This window comes from Bactrocera oleae, chromosome 6 (genome assembly GCF_042242935.1).
Source record: "Bactrocera oleae isolate idBacOlea1 chromosome 6, idBacOlea1, whole genome shotgun sequence".
In the NCBI taxonomy this organism is placed as follows: domain Eukaryota; kingdom Metazoa; phylum Arthropoda; class Insecta; order Diptera; family Tephritidae; genus Bactrocera; species Bactrocera oleae.
The window spans coordinates 18,792,800-18,810,669 of record NC_091540.1 but is presented as its reverse complement, the minus strand read 5'-3'; the positions used below and the strand labels follow the sequence as shown (position 1 = coordinate 18,810,669).

The 17,870-nt window shown below is 34.2% G+C and overlaps 1 protein-coding gene across 1 annotated transcript in view; it reads left to right on the top strand.

The window, feature by feature from the left end:
- Nucleotides 1-17,870, top strand: part of nkd (naked cuticle) — a 158,777-nt gene that overhangs the window by 122,275 nt on the left and 18,632 nt on the right. The window contains exon 2 of the mRNA XM_014232858.3: nt 11,920-12,404. Coding sequence (XP_014088333.2) covers nt 11,920-12,404 — 485 coding nt within the window. The remainder of the gene's footprint in view (nt 1-11,919; nt 12,405-17,870) is intronic.

Genomic DNA, 17,870 nt, shown 5'->3' with positions numbered 1-17,870 from the left:
GTTGCTTGATTTGCCTAGTGGAAAGTGAAAGAATCAGATGGAATTTAAAATGGTGTTATATGGGAAATAGACGTGGTTGTTATCCATTTTCGCACTATAACATAGAAATATGAAAATGGTATGTACCGAAGTTGGTTGAAATCGGTTTAGCAGATCCCGAGATATGGGTTTTCTCCTAAAAGTGGGCGTTGCCCGCGATTCCTATAAAGTAATCTCATACCATCCCAGAGATAAAATTTAATGTCTCTAGCGTGTTTGGAACTTGATTTATAGCGGTTTTAGTAGTTTTTAACAGTACCGTTATATGTGGAGAGGGCGGGGTTGTCCCCTGGGTTCACCCATTTTCACACTGTCGATAGAGGTGCTAAAAATGCTTGCTTTCAGTAAATTTTGTTATTGTAGATTTAGCGGGTAGTTAGATAAGCACATTAAATATATTAGTGGGCCGGGACCACGCCCACTTTATATATATATATATTTAATATATAACCCTATATCTATCTCGATTAGTTTTAGGTGACCCAAACAACCGTTAGGTGAACAAAACTATTATACTCTGTATCAGCATACTGTAAGAGTATAAAACTAAATGTGTAATAATAATAAGATTCAAACGCGCGCTTCTGTTGAAAAATTACCGGCCATTAGTTGTCCCTTGACGCCAGCCGACACGCTTAAGCAATTCTTTCAAAGGAATGTCGAGCACAACAATTAAAGCAGCAACAACAACTAAAAACACGCTTTTGAAAATAAGCTTTTTATGGTAATTTTAATAGAATAGAATTTGAAAGCACAGATATTTTGTTTTTACTCCAACGATTAACTGTAATAGTGGTCAGTTGTTAAGTTTAAACGTGTCATAACTTTTAAGCAAACCGGTTGATGCTCAAAAAGAATTTTTGATAAAAAAAAACATCACAAAGTATTAGCAACAGGTGTGTGGCACCTATACTATACATATTTACATCCACATGCATATACTTTGAGTGTGGTTCATCGACTTTGGTGTGGCAAAAATATCAGCAAACACATTTTTCACCTACATTAGCTATCAGTAATGATGAATAAAAGCGCACTGAGTGACAAAATGACGTCACTCTGTTCAGGTATTCACTTGGTGATCGCTTCTGTAGACACACGCGTTGAGCTTGGCAGCTCTGAACAAACTCGTTGCTAAGGTTCTTAAGATTCGGATTTTGTGTTCATTTATCGCTTTTACTTTGACGTTTATTGTTGGCATGGTGTTGTCGTCGTTAAACGCATTATAATTAAGACACTAACAATATAATGATGTACTTGAAATGAGCCTTACTCTTCCTTAGTAGATATATTATGGTTTGTCTTAAGGTGTGCAAGGTAATAGGAAATTTGGTTCTTTAGCTTTAGTCACTTTGTTTTGTTGAAAGATATTCTTCGAAGAAGAACTAAACGGGTATATTACACAGAAATTAAGCGTTACCTAGTGATGTTGCAACTATGACTAAACCTCCCTTGAAGTATTCATTGTTAGTATATACATATATATGTATGTAATAACTTAAGCCCATAAGTGGCCGCATTTGGCTTTGAAATCAGAAATCGGAGACACTAGTCTCTACACTAAAATAATGATATATAAAGATATCAATAAATGTGTTTATATTCTTTATTACAACTCGATTCAATTTGATTTTAATAAACTCACTCTCTTTCTCAGCCCCTTTGTACTACTCTCTGTCTTCATAAATTGCACTTTGCTGTTTGCTAACGTCGCACTAGCAGGGTTTCGAATTTTTCCATAAAAAAATTTTGGATTAAAAATTAAATTTTAATTCCAATTTTGCGGTTGCCTTTTTAATTACTTTCTCCAGCTCATTATACTTTGTTTTTCTCGGCGCCCCATAGCCTAAAAACTAAGAGTTGGCGCAACAAAAATTTTAGTGTATCAATAGATCCTAACCGTACTAGTCATTTAAATTGTGTTAAAGATTATCTGTGAGTGATAAATTGTCGAATTGTTACTACCAGTTTCGGGTTTTCCTTGAGCGATTTTTGTTGTTTCTAACATAAAGATATAATTTGTACAGCCCAATGTTCATAAAGTATGGGATACAAAAGTACTTCGATTTTATAGTAGTTATGTCACATATTGTATCAATCTTCTAGCACTTGTTCATGCTTTTATATTTTTTTATGGTCACAACTATTCTAGGACGACATGCTCGAAATTCGCTAAACAGCGAAGTGAAACGGAGTTAAAATTTTGTATACCACGAAACATTTTTGTTCGATGGGTTCTTTGCTAAACAAAACTCGAGCCGATCTTGAGAAAATTGTTAAAAGAAAATGGGCGCATTCTAATTTCGTTTAATTACAAAAATGTTTGTATATTTTACATATCTTTATATAAACTTAAATAAGTTGATTGTTAGGACCTACTTAGAGATAGAAACACCGTTTTGATACATTTTTGACCTCACTAATTCCTGCTCCCATTAGTTGGCACTCTCATTAACTCAGCTTACATCTAAATATACTACGTTTTGTAGCTAGCCGTTCTAGGTTTGATTCCTCTTAATGTCCAAAAGTCATATATCTGATATGTCAAATTACCTCAACTAGAAAATCAAGAACAGCATCCGAGCGCATACTTTAGAATTTATCAGATTTGATCATAACACTGGTGCTATATTTAAAATATTTGAAAGTAATCAAACTATTATTTTCAAAACATTTATTTTAAAACAGAATATTATCGATAATTTTTCCAATTTTTCCAAAATTTTTTTTGTGAGTTTTAAAAAATGTTTATTGATCACTAACTAAAAATAGTTCTTTTAAAAGTGATTTTCATGTAAAAGCAACAATAGACCTTAAAATCATTTTTGATTAATCACCCAACCCAGTTTTTAGCGTTAATTGAGATTATACACTTATCGTTTTCTTCCCAAGAAGGTACTTTGAACATAAAATTCATGTTTCTGTATAAAAAAATTCTTTATTTGCCGAGATATCTGCTCGAAATTTGGCATGGATTATGCCCAAGGCAACCGTACAATCTCCAAAGAAATTGTTCAGTTCGGATCACTATAGCATAAATTGGGTTGGCAACTAAGTAATTGCGGATTTTTTTTTTTAATCAAAGACAATTTTTTAATGGAACTAAATAACTTTATTCTGTAATGTATTGCCCATTTTATCAATGACCTTTTGCCATCTTTCAGGCAGCATCATAATCCCACGTTCATAAAAGTTCTGATTTTTATTAGCAAAAAACTGAATCAGGTACGATTTGACATCATCATCATTATTGAAATTTTTACCATTCAAGGAGTTTTATAAAGATCGAAGCAAAAAGTAATCCGATGGTGCAAGGTCAGGACTATATGGTGGATGTGGCAAAACATCTCAACCAAGCTCCAATAATTTTTGCGGAGTGACCAAAGATGTGTGTGGCCTTGCATTGTCATGATGGAATACAACACCTGTAATGCCTTAAATAATCATCCATGCCAAATTTAAAATATAATTATTGTTAGCGCTATGTTAGGTTATGTGAGTCAGATTACCACAGATTACTAAATAGGTTATGCGAAGTTTGTATACTGCGTTCTGAAATCTAACTCCTAATTTTGAAAAATTAGTAAATTAGTGCGTTAAAATTTAATTAAGTAAACACATTTCCGAACAAACTTTGCTCTTCCAATATAGTCTATGGCTGTGAATGACGATGACATTCGTTACGCCCGTTTTTTAAAATATGCAAAATTAAATGTATTTTTTCAATCTTGCTGAGACATTTTCTTAATATTTTGTTCCGTAAGAACCTTCGACAGAGTATTAGATGATATTCAAGTAATCGTTCATAATTGACTCTGAAGTGATTTTTTATCAAAAGAGCTTTAAGCATTAATTGAGGGTATATACAAATGAAAGGCAGGTACAGATGTACTTACATACATCTCTAAAAAATAATTAATCTAATTTGCATGTACATAAGTACATAAGTATGTTCTTAACGCTTCCATTTTGTCATCAATCGCCGGTCGCACACTTATTGCTACTGGAATTCAACCAATCGAGGTTTTATACTCAACCACTTGACCAAGTACACAAACAGTGTGATAAGCGCAACAAAGGGTACGCAGATTTTCCGCAACGATAAGAAGCAATATAATTCGCTACAATTTTCCTTTGACTTGGCCGCAATTAATCATCAAACGAATTTCGCCGCTGAGCGACAATTTCAGCGATATACGATATGTATGTAGGTGTGTATACGTGTGTACCTGTGCGTTAAACTTTTTATGATTTATTGCGTAAATTTGAAAAGCAATTAAAAAAATCATAGATTTGTACATGTATATACTTTGTACATAAGTATTTTCAAAGTTAATAAATTCAAAGTTAGGCTCAGCAAACACAAACATACATATTTACATACCATGAATATCTGGTGAGCGTGCGGCTGTTTGTGCAATCTATTGGAATATGACATTTATAGGCCGACGCAGTGTAATCTAAATTGTAAAAATACCCACACATTTGATTAATAGGGCACATAGTGGCTACAAACATTCGCTGTGGCGTCACCACGCGTCGCTGCAAATAAAAATAAGGAAGCTTGGAAAAGAATTGTGGCATGATATGCAAACAAATCCAGAAAATATCGCCCTTTTACAACTGATATACATATATAAGTATGTACATTAGGGTAGGTCAAAAAAAATCTAATATTTTTTTCGCTTTGTACTCTGAAAAATTAGTTGATAGACACCTCTCTTAATTGTAACGGGAAGGTTCTCCGCCTAAAGAATTTCCATTTTTTTCATCTGATAGAAAAATTCATATCTCGTTTCATAGAAGTGCTCATACTAGGAGAGCCTTTCTTGGAGGTGTCTATCAACCAATTTTTCAGAGTACGAAGCGAGAAGATAAGCATTCGTTTTTTACCCGCCCTTATGGACATATGTATTATATATATTTACTTATAAATATATGTACATATGTACATACATGCTACCATACATATCGGTGCACGTGCTTACATTTTGCATGCGATTATTTTATTGCCGCTCGCTTATCGTAATTGTTGTTGTCTGGTGTTTGAAGTCGCGCCACGTCAAATGCAATTCGATTTGAATAAAAAATTAAAAGATAAAAGCCGCTTACCGCCACAACGCGACGCCACACACAATTACTGACGCCGCCAACGTGCGCCGATCCGCGATAAAGGCCCGCACACATACATACATGTATATGGATATATGTACATAGTATGTATATTGATTATGTGACTGCACCGCTGGTGTTTGTTGTGTCTCACGCTTGAGCCCAGTCATGCCGGCTCCCGTGTTTACAGTGCTGTGCGAATTTATTTACACATTGGCATACCTTGAGAGGGGCGAGAGCGTAAATGATTCACGCCGCCGGTATTTTACCGTAAACAACGGGAATTAAAGAAAGTCTACACTCGCAGACGTGAATTATATACTAATAAAGTACAGGAGAGAGAGAGCAATGTACATACATACATATGTATGTATATAATATGTATGTATATAATACCCTCTCGACATATACATACTTATATGGATATACATTTATCAAATTTTCTAGATTTCACAGTAATTCATATTCCCAAATGTTGTTGTTGCCGACGTCTGTCAATCTCTGTGGCTGCTGAAACTGACTTGTTACTGTTATTTCCAAAGTCACTGAAGTATTTACTATACTATTCACTACTGGCTGTCGTCTATTAATAAATTCCGGCATTAGATTTTCATTATTTCAAGACTTTCGAAAATTTCATAAATTTCATTCGCTGCATTCTTTGACGTATTAGTTAAATTAAGATCCTACTTAACCAACTCACTCTTGCAGTTAACCTCAAATTAAAATATTACAAAACAATGATTATGTCTCGAAAGCTTTTTTTACTTGTGATGAAATATAAGATTCCAGCTAAGGTCAGACCGAGTAATAAACACAACAGACATTCTTAACAGTTCAAATATTTCTTATGAGAGGGTCCCATCCTTTCTAAGATATAAGTAAGTACATAGTATGTAGATTCCAGATTAAGAGTTGACGTCCAAAAGTGGACGATAACATCGGAAAAATTTGGATGACCGCAAAATTAAGTTAATCGAGACTTGTGACACTCTTAAGATATAAAATACACACATTGGGAATGAGGTTCTTGATATTTACGATAAGCAAAAAGTAGTACCGAAAGTTGGCAGCTGGAATGATCTCATTTTATTCGGTGTATCACCCTCGATAGCAGATCGGATTAATAACTGAATTTTTATTTACAAAATGTGTTTTGAACAGTTTTCAGCCCACTTTCTAATATTATTAAAATAAACTTAATTATGAAGTCATTCTAAAGGCGTATTCAGATTGCAAAGTAAAATACATTGATATTTTGAAATAACACAATAAATCAAGAGCAGGATTTAATTTACAAAAAAATTTAATCTCGGCGTTATTAATTAACCAAATTGTAGTTGTAGTAAACGAACTATAAAGCATGAACCCAAAATTATTGCAAGCAATGACTGATATCTAAAGTACTCGAATAGATAAATATAGTTTGCTTTCCCATAAAACAATCAAGTTTTTCAACATTTAATCTAAAATGACGGCTATTATTGATAGTTGTTATTATTAATAGATTGTTGATTTGATAAACATATGTACTAGTACATACTTATCTATATTTATTATTAGGTCCAATAACTAAATCAATTTTGGTATTAATTGGCAATTACGAACACTGTTATGCCTACAAAACACAACTGCATTTATTACATCTACATAACCAATTTATTGATAATTGGAGATACACAAAAAAAAATTCAGGTTTTGACATGTCTACTTTCATAGAAGAATGGATATTATTACACCCACGTGTATTTTTAAATTTAAAATAAGAAAATCATAAAAACGTATTAATTGATAGCCTGTAATCCCTCAATCAGCTAGAAGTTTAAACAGAATTATTAGTTTTTCAGAGCAGCAGTGAGTATTTTTATGTTACAATTATGAATTCTGTTATCAGTTTGATCGACAGAACAGTTACAAAACGACCCTGGCGCCTCTAATCAGATGTCATTTTAACCTTCAAACCGATATACATTTTAAGTTTTCAAATAATATAAGAAAATTTTAGAATAAACATAAGAAATCTATGGAACAATATGCAATTTTTTAAAAACATAATCGTAATTGTATTGCTGTTTACACAAGTATGATGCTCTCTCATTGAATTTCATAGAATTTATTGAGTGGAGGTGTCTCTGGTTACTTAGTGGTTTATGACTTTTATTCTCTATCACAAAAATTACAATTTGAATTATTCTCTTTTTCTCTTTCTATGAGCTCTCTAAGATTTCTGCGGAGAGATAAAGTTAAATAAATTTTCACAATTTTTAAAAAAATTTCCAATCTACTTCAAACATAAAAGTCAAAAACATGTGTTTACTTTGACAGTTGATTTGACAGCTATCCATATAGGAAATTCTACATCTCTAAAAAATCCCTAACTCACTAATTTTTAATTTACTCAAAAGCTGTGCTGAATTTTGTTCGAATATTTTGAAAATTGAGATTTTAGGTTAGAAAATACAAAGAAAATAAATCCGTCCTCAATAGCGTCCTAAATATTATTTGAGCAGCTCCAAAAGTTGTTGTCATCTTTACTTTAACACACTATCAGTCACATATAAAATACAAATGTACAAGTCCATTAAAATATAGTGACTTTATTTCATCATAACTCGTTAGCTATCTTTTTTGCATTTTAACTTCTTCACCGCTTAGTATAGACGTTTATTGGATAAACAAATTCCATTGTGAACTTGAGAAGCAAAGTTATTGTAGCGAGCGCATAAATAAAGGTAACATTCGGCCAACAGAAGGAAGAGGGGAAAAAGAAAGCCTAGAAATACATGAATATGCATGTGTGTATGCAAATTGCAACGAAAATTATAAGTTTTAAAGACTTTGTGTAGACAGATTAACGACATATTTACTCTCGCTTTGGCGGCAGAGTTTTCAGAGTAGCACGCGATTTGCTTTTAGGTTCAGGAATAAACATATAGGCACTCACGCAAACATAAGCAATATAAGGCAAAATGTGCAAACAAGCGATCATTTGAGTCGTTTTAAGAACCGATAGATGCCAGTTGGGAAAATCAAAAGTATTTATGGCTTATTTAAGTTGTTTTGGATTATATGTACATACAAGTATGTATGGGACTCTTGTCAATGTGTATTCAATGAAAGTATTACATAAATTCCACTCTCTAACTGTCCATATGAATTATTTTTTATTTAATGACTTTCGCTTTTTGATTGAAACAAAGTTAAGTCTGCCCGACACATGCCTCGAAAAGTATCTTTAACTATGTTTGCCAATTTTCAAGAAAGGCCGTTAGACTTGTCAAACATCAGTCATCCTCCCAATCAATTTCACAAAAATCATCTCCAAACGAACTGCTGATGAACCCAACCATAGTGCTATAGAAGAACAGAAAAAACGAATGAGTTCAACAGAGCGTCAAGCTGGGAACACAATTACCATTACTTGTCAGCTCACACGACCGTTCTGCGACTACAAACGTTGCTTCAGGCAATGCATGTTAGAAGATCAGGTCTTGGAGTACCATCAGTATAAGGAGTGCCTAAAACTTTGTTTGAGGTAGTGTGGTTATTATAACATGGGTACTTATCCCTGAGTTTTCACCTTCAGTAAATTTGTAATTGGCAGAATGCAAAGCATAAGCAGATAATGATAAAACTTTGGAACATCACCTTTGGAAATACCTATCCTTAAGAGCTTGAGACGGGAACCTTCCTCGGATCCCAATATTTCAATTTATAGAAATTGGGTAGCTAAATATTTGCTAGCCTAGGAGCTTTGTTAAATCCAATGAGTTTTTGAATGGTGATTAGCTGAGGTAGCAGGTGGTTTTGGAAAATTTTTCAAATACTTAGGCCACCATGACATTTTATTTGCATTTCTATCCGGTTCTGGTGTATATTATTGTGGAGAAGAATTGAAGTGGGTGTTGCCATTTTTCATTTACAAGTAATTAATTCATGAAGCTCACTAAGATATGAAAGCAACATCAAGGTCCGCAGTATTTTTGTGAAATTGCTTCTTAGTATTTTCCTCAAAAGAGTGTAACCACTGAAGACTTGGCATGTTCGACATGACCTTGCCAATTTTTTACCACATTCTTATATTTTAACAACCATTGTCATTCTACAATCTCAAAACATTTCATTACAACATACATACAAGTATCTGGAAGGTAAATTTGAAAGGGAATTGCTAAATAAAGTAGCGAAAAATGGTGTGTAAAAATTCGTGTTGCCACTTTGCTTGCCGTTTGCGATAAGATAGCAGTCAACCGACAACCCATTCTTTTACATGGAGACATACTTGGTAAATGATATTTGGCAAAAAATAAAAGCTGTTCATTAAAGCTACTTACGCTACAAGCTGATAGTTGCCAGAGTTGAACACCACTTCAGCGCCTGGCGAACAACTCATTTTGGCTCGACTGTTAGATAAATCATTTATCTGTGTGCATTTAGCATTTCGCAATGCTATCAAACGTTTCAACTCAACTATATGTATATAGGCATTAATAGAAATTACTTTTAGCAAAGTCGTCTTAGCAATGAGTATATAATTCGAGTTGCCAATTGCAAAATACTCTTGGGTCTCTAATAACTAATACCTCATTGCAATAAGGTTGACAAACAAAAAATACAAATCCAGAAGCTTTATTCTGCTACAATCATAAAAGTGACTGGAAATGGTTAGCTAAAGCAATAAAGAACCATTTAACTAGATTCCTCTCAAAAAAGTTGAACTTCTTACTTCGTTACTATAAAAATATGAGTGGAATACTCTCAGCCTGCGTTCCGTTAATGATTATTACGGTAAGAAAAATATGGTACTTACGATGGTTTAGACGAATTTGCTCTACTCACTATAATTCAGGAGTACTCGTTCCACTCTCTGTATGTCTCTCTCTCTTCATAGTGTAAGTTAAAAAAATATTATATAATATGACAATATGAGCAACCATTGCTTAATACTTTTACAATTTCAAAGTCATCATCGTAGTGGTAGTAGTTTGAAACCCGAAAATTTTATTTTACTTGAAAGTCGCCAACAATAAATTTAAAAAATATATTACGTTTTCGTTTTATTATTAAAAAAAATAAAAACAAGAAAGAAACGTTAACCTCGCTGTTACCGAAACCAAAATACCCTTCACAAATAAAAACGTTTCCATACAATAACTTAGTTTTATTAAGTCAATTTGTATAGCAGCTATATCTTATAATGGTTCGATCTGAATAATTTGCCTTGGACAATAATCCATTCCGGATTTCGTAAAGATATCTCCTCAAATAAAAAAGTTTACCATGTAAGAACATACATTTGATCGTTTATTTTGTAAAGCAGCTTCATATATGATATCGGAAATCGGCGATTCCGCCAAATAGGCAGCTTTTTGGGAGAAAAGAACCTGGGTAAAGTTTCTGATCTATATTCTAACAACTGAGGGACTAGTTCCCGTCGATCAGCTGATCATTTGTATAATCATATGTATGTATGTATTCTTCATAGGGTGTCCGACTCTTTTATTGGCCATTGCAACGGCTTTCAAAGCGACCGCCACCACTAAATAAATTACTTTAAGGGGCAATATGTCAGTATAAAAGTTGTCGGCGCTTTCATTAATTCCAGCAAAGTGGGGGCAAACACCAGCACAACACCGCCAACAACGGCCAGTAGCATGCCAACAACTAAAGTATGAAAGAAAGAAGCAAAAAATCGCAACAACAAATGAATAACAGCATGCGACCGCTGAATCAGCGACCGGCAACAGTTGCCGGCAAATGGCTCAAGTGTTGGCTTTCAAACGGAAATATATTCACACATACATACATACACGTAAATAGCTGCTGTTGACTGAGACTGGGCAAAATGTTGACCAGAACAGTCGCATGAGCGCGCGCACAAAGGCAAGTGGACTTGAATCAGAGGTCCATAAAGGCACAGCGTTTGGCATTAGCGGTGTGTGTGGGGAGGGGGTGCGGTGAAATACTTGGAACGCTTTTGTGGCGCCGGCATTGCATGCATCACCATTAATTACAAAATTCTTATGGCATTTTTTGTTGTAAATAAGTATTTGCCGCTTTTGTTGTGCTGATTGTTTTTCGCCTGCGCTGCCACATTAACTGCCTGGCTGAGTGGCGTCAACAACAACAACAACAGCAATAGAAAAGGCTTTTAAGCCTTTGTTTTCGATAAATTGCATGCGAGTTGGCATTAAATTCCGCCAGTAATCAGCGTCAACGCCAGCAACCGAAGCGTTGGCAGTGACGTTAACTTTGAATGTTGAAACAAAACAAAAAAAAAACAAAAGCAAACAACAACAAACAACAAAGGGCATAAGCAAGATACCGCTGGAAAGATAACTCGCGCAAATATTTAAAACAGTCGCGTACAGCAACAACTGTGGTCGTAAAGTTGCCGACAGGTTTATTGTTTACGACCCGACACAGTAGCAAGAACAAGCAACAAAATGCGAAAACAAAAATTAACGTAAAAATGAGTTATTGCAGTTGATAAAGTAGTTGTACGAGTGTTGTTGTATTAGCGCGCAACGGCGTCGGAAATGCGGCGAATTAATTTAATTACAATATGTACATCGGCTACAACAAACATGAAAATAAAAACAAAAAAAAATATTTATTACAGCGTTGTCAATTTAATAATTGCGCGTGTAAAGTCATTAAGATTTAATGAATGCAAGACACACACATAAACAGTTATAATCTAACATATAAGTATTATCACAACACCCAACTCACCACTCTCTTCCCCTCTTTCTCTTTTTCTTGCAGTCCAAGAATGCACCACCGACTCTGAGGAGCTGATGTACCATCAGGTGCGCGCTTCATCCTCCTGCAGTGCCCCACCCGACTTGCTCATGGTGAGCGATCGTGAAAACAATATACCGTTACGTTCGCCGGTAGTCAATCTCATTTCCAACACAACAACAACAACGGATGCGGCTCATCATCACAGCAGCGCCGCTGTTGGCTGCAGCAGTGTGCAAAAACATCATCATGCCACTGGACAACAGCAACAACAACAAATGACACACCGTGATCTACACCAACAACACTGTTCGAAGGATGGCGGTGGTAAACAACATTTGAAATTGAGCAGCAAAAGTGCTTCCAGTAAATTCATTAATACACAGCAACAGTTGGCCGTTAATAGTCAACAACAACAACAACAGGATGAAATTGATGGCCCACAACAGACAACGCATCAGCGGCACTCCTCACATCAGCACGGCAAGGAGGAGCGCATACGGTTGGAGGTGAGTTAATTAAAAGCACAGTTGAATGGACTGACGTTGAGGTAAACGGTTTTATTTAGCTTAACCGATTTAGTTTGGCTTTGGCATGAATGTAAATATGGATGTGTGAATATATATGTAAGTAGTTTATACAAAATTTTTGTTAGAAGATTGTGGAATTAAATTAAGTCAGTAATTGGGTTTTAAGAGCTCACATTTTTCACACTTGAGATCCTGCGGATAAAATAATTGCGAATTTCGTTTAAGAAAGGAGGCCTAGTAGTAATAGCAGTGATTATTGTTCTTTAGTACGAGCTTTTGAAATCTTGTCTTATACTAAGCTCCCACAACACAGATCCGTCTTCAGAGATGTATTTTTATTATTTTTCATTATCCATTCAGCGTGACGAGTTGATTTAGCCATGTCCGTCTGTCCGAACGTCTGTCTGTATATACGCGAGTTTTTGAGATATCGATGTAAACTGTTGCCATACAAACTGAACAATTGGCATCAAGGTCTTGTACGTAAAACATTGTATATGTTCAGAGTATTAGAGCTTGGGTACAGACGAAGCTAACGTTTTTTTGTTTTTATTACCTATTAGCTGATTTACATATGTACATATATAATATTACTTTCAAAATCTCCATATAAATTTTGTAGAGTTATGGCCAAATGGCTTGTTCTTCAAAGTCTAATAATTCCCACCACCAACATGACAACACTTGATAATTATTACATAAACTAATATAATACATACAAGTAAGTATATCTTACGGAGGTATTATAATTTCGAGCAATTTTTGCAATAGATTAAGTAAGAATTGATATTTTTACCAACCATTTATCACTAAAAAAAAAAAACACTTCAATTTCCATAAAGTTATATGTCTTGAAACAGAAGGGGGAAAAGCCGAGTCCTCGTCGTCACGAGTTATTTCGTATGAACCAACCGTTTCATTATCGTTAAAACCAACAAAACTGAAAAAAATTTCATAAATTTGCCGTTACTCAAAAAGAAAGATTTTTTCACTTTCACATTCTTTTAAATACAAACTTAACAATTTTAAGGATTTAGTTAGTTAATACGATAGATATTTATATAATATTCAGGCCAAATTTCAAGTAAGTCGACTGATAAGAACTTAAGGTATCGGGCGACCGCACCGAAAATGTCGTTTCGATAAGAACGCGTTTAAAGTTTTAAATTAATACTAATCCGGTCAAGTTGCCAGGACACTAACACGGGCACACTTTGCAAATGATTTAAATTTCAAAAAATCGATTTAGGGAGATAATTTGAAATATCTAAGCAATCGAAGTATGGAAAAATGGATTTTACGAAACGATACATCGATTTTCGGTTTATTTCAATCTGTGTAAATTTTCTTATGGCCATTCTCTGCAATGTTGTTGATAAATTTCTTTCCAGCGAGTATTCTCTTCAGATTTGAGGACATAACAAAAGTGCTATAAGCCTAATCAAGAGCTTACGGTAAACGAAATGACGAAGGCAATTCGAAGCCTAATTTTGCTGAAATTTTTACTAATTTGTGACACGGTGCACTGTCTTGATGAAAGACCACTTTCTTCTTCACTGCCAAAGCGGTATAGAACTAATCAATACCATTGTAACATCTCTTCTAACAACTCTTCTAATAGATTTTTGAGTCCAGTTTCTTTTTACATGAGATATTAAATACACCACTTGTTAAAACTCTGTAGTCTTTCATTTTTATTTATAAACCAACATTGTTACTGTGGGAAAATACATGCGTTCCTCTGTTCGCCACACGCTTCGTTATTTTAGTTCGCTAAACTTCAAGGCGTCGTCATATAGCTTTTACAAGGCATATTCAAAGTTGTTTTCATCTTTGCTTGTACTCAAAAAAACTCCTCATATATCAGTGTGTATCTTGAATTGTACAAATACCCGATAGTACGATCTGACACTGTTTAGGGATATGGAAGTATGAAAAATGTGTTTGGATCTTATTTTGATGGATAGAAATATTTCGATTGATTTGATTTATTCATCATTCAGCTTCATCGCGTGGAATAAGCTAACGGCGATGAAAATATGTAAGTTATTAAGTAGGTTTAGAAAAATTATTTTCTATAACATATCTTCGAATAATCTCTTAAAAAAATATTAAAACATAATTAACTTTTTTTCTTGATACAATATAATTAATATTTAAAGATAAACCCAAAACAAAGGAAAGCCACCACCCGCTATTTTCGGTAAACAGCGTCTGTAAAAACACTGCTCTTGTACTATGTGTGCACTCCCTGTTGAGTGGACGCAATTTAAAGATGTGCGAGTTGAAATTTATTACGATAATCGTTTCTAAATTTTCCTATGAGTACTACGAGTTTGTGGTAGGAGATTGATTTTTGTAGGAGGGAGCGATTTTCAAATCCAATTTTTCCAATAAATTGCATTTTTCGACGAATTTTATTGCTGATTAGAAAGTTCAAAAAAAAATAAAGGCAAATTGAACAGTGAAGAAACGCTGAGACATGCAGCGAAAATTTCTAAGAAAAAGTGCTCAAATTGCTGGAAAATACGATTTGATGTCTGCTTTATTACTAAGTCGTACCGTTAGTGCACGAAAACAAGCAAATGGCGCTTAAAAGAAAATAAATAAGCATTCGCCAGAATTTTCGATGGGCGCCTCGGCGACTGTTGCGCCTACGCAAATGCTCTCAGCTGTTGCAACGACATGTGTACAAACCCACACATACAATTGTACATAAAAAAATATGTACATATGCATGCCTAGTCAATGTGTTAGCCATTTTAATGGGTCGCTGTGAGAATCATAAATTTTATTTGAAAAATAAACAATTAACAATTTTTACATCAACGAGCGTATTTCACAAAATTTGAGTGGAATTGGCGTTGGTGTATCTGTAATATGTATGTATGTTGTATAAGTATACATTAAGTGATGAGTTTGTCGATACCTACTTATGTAAGTATATGTAGTTTATCTACTTAAATATACTTGTACATGCGTCAAAGTAAGACCATTAGTTTCAGGCGAATTATCGGCATTTATTATTTATTTAATGTTTTTAATTAATTTAAATTGAAATTTTTCTTCAACGTATGAAAATCGGAGATATGGTAAGCAGTATTCTATCAACGACTGAAAAATGTAAAAGCGGAATATATTTATTATAATAATAATATCAAAAAGGGAGAAAAAAAATTAACTTCGGTTACATCGAGGCTTTAGTACTCTTCACAAATAAAATAGGTTCCATACAAGCACTTGATTCCGATCGTTCAGTTTGTATGACAGCTATATGTTACAGTGGTGCGATATCAACGGTTTCGATAAATAATCAACTTTTTGGGGGAAAAGCAACGTGTGCAAAATTTCAGATCGATACCTTAAAAGCTGAGACAGACGGACATGGCTAAATCAGCTCAGCTCATCACGCTGATCATTTGTATATATACATTTATATTTATTGTTGCAAAATTGCTGAGTTAGCCAATAACGAAAGATAAAGTTGGGAAAGTTAATTTAAAAAAACTAGACCTTGTCACAATTATTACTCAGTTCCATTATATACGAGTATATGCTATCGGTTTGTTAGTTTCCCCTAACTTTGGAAGCAATTTAGAAATGAGCGATCTTTAATTCTTCATAACAGAAGGTGTATGGGATTAAAGTTAATTCTACGGAGAGTTTGAGAGAGCGAAAAAATAAAGAGATTGAATAGCATTTGCGGATTATTAAGCCTACAGAGCTACTCGTATTTTTAACTCTGCTGTGTAGAATGAACTCCCTGAATATCTCGTTATACGCCAGATACCTCCTTCATCTCTTCATCGTAAGAAAATACTACTTTATTTGTTATTGGAGATATGTTTTGACTGCTGTTTTATTGCTTATCTTCTCTCACCAGAGTTTTTTAAACACTCCACCTAGAAAAGTTAAATACGAAGTTTCCTAAACACTTCAAATAACTCCAATTTCCATAAACTGACCTAAACACTATTTTAGTATGTGTTTATGAAGACATCTTCCTATTTTTTAACAAAATTTTTCTAAATTCGGCCTTTTTGTTAAAAAAAATTACACTGCGTTTTTGACAATTGACCACTGTTTAAACACTAAAACAGAAAACTTAAACACAGAGTTTCTTAAATATGAGTTTGTAGCAAGAATGTGCTATAAGACTCATACTATATTCTAATACATATACAAATCCTACCGCCTGACGTACATACATACATATGTATTTTCTACTTTACGCTTGCTAATCTTTCTTGTTTTCGCTTTCATGCTATTTGCCAGTTGCAACAGTGCGTGAAATATGTTTTCGCCTCTACCACCGCACGTCCATCTTCCTCGTACCACTCCCACCTACTAAGGAGGTTAGTGGAGTGAGGAAATTTCATGCGTGGCCCGGCATTCAGGGCAAGTACTTTTAACTTGGAGCTCATCCTTCCCACTCTTTTGGTTGCTTTTGCTGCTATCTGCTTTTAGCATAAATTTTCTGTGTGTGGGCGTGTTTGTGAACATTAAGAGTGAACATATACATATGCATGTTATAAGCATCAGGCGCCACAATTACCTAAATGACATTAAGTCGTGTGTAATGTCATAAAAGTCAACGTGGCGTTATAATTTCCGAAATACCTTCAGTAGATTATCGCACGCGCTCACCCACAATTCATTTGGCGCTTACAGCAGCACTCCTTCGCCATCACCAACTTTATCTTAACTGTATGTGGTACTCACCCTCCGCTCAGTTTAAAGTGATAGTAATTTCCGTTAACGCTCCGGCAGTCTTTTCTATTATCAGGATATCATGTCTTTTGAATTCACTGTTATTTCCGTCAGCCATTTGTTCTTTGATTTTATTTATTGCTTGATTTTTTATTTGGCAATTATTTTCGCGGGCTTACTATTTATTATTATTATTTAATTTAAGTAGCTTTTAAAAAATGATGCTTGGTTTATGAAGATCTCAGTATTTAACGGGAATATTTACGGTATATATTTTCTAGTTTATATAATATTATAGAAGTGTTTAATGCTCGCACTTTGTTCGAAATTTGTGCAATGTTCTGTATTTGTTTGCGAATAAGTTTATTTTATTCCTTAAGAGAGACTGGATACCTTTTCAAATTTTTACTCTTAAGGAATCTCCAAAAAAAGTCCATTAGAGAAAAGTGTGAACGACTGGCTACTTCATGCGACCTTTTTATACTATTGCCATATGTGCTATATAACAGTATAATAGTTTTTGTTCATTTAACGGTTGTTTGTATCACCTAAAATCGATAGATATGGATACACAAGGTGCAATTCAAAAGTTTCAGGACTTTTATAAAAAAATTTTTGTTTTTTTTTTGAAAAATTTATTGGTCGCCTTCAAAATAGTTTCCTTCCGCCTGAATATAACGTTTTGCACGTTCAAAAGGTTATCGAATGACTTTTTTAGGTCATTTGTGGGTATAG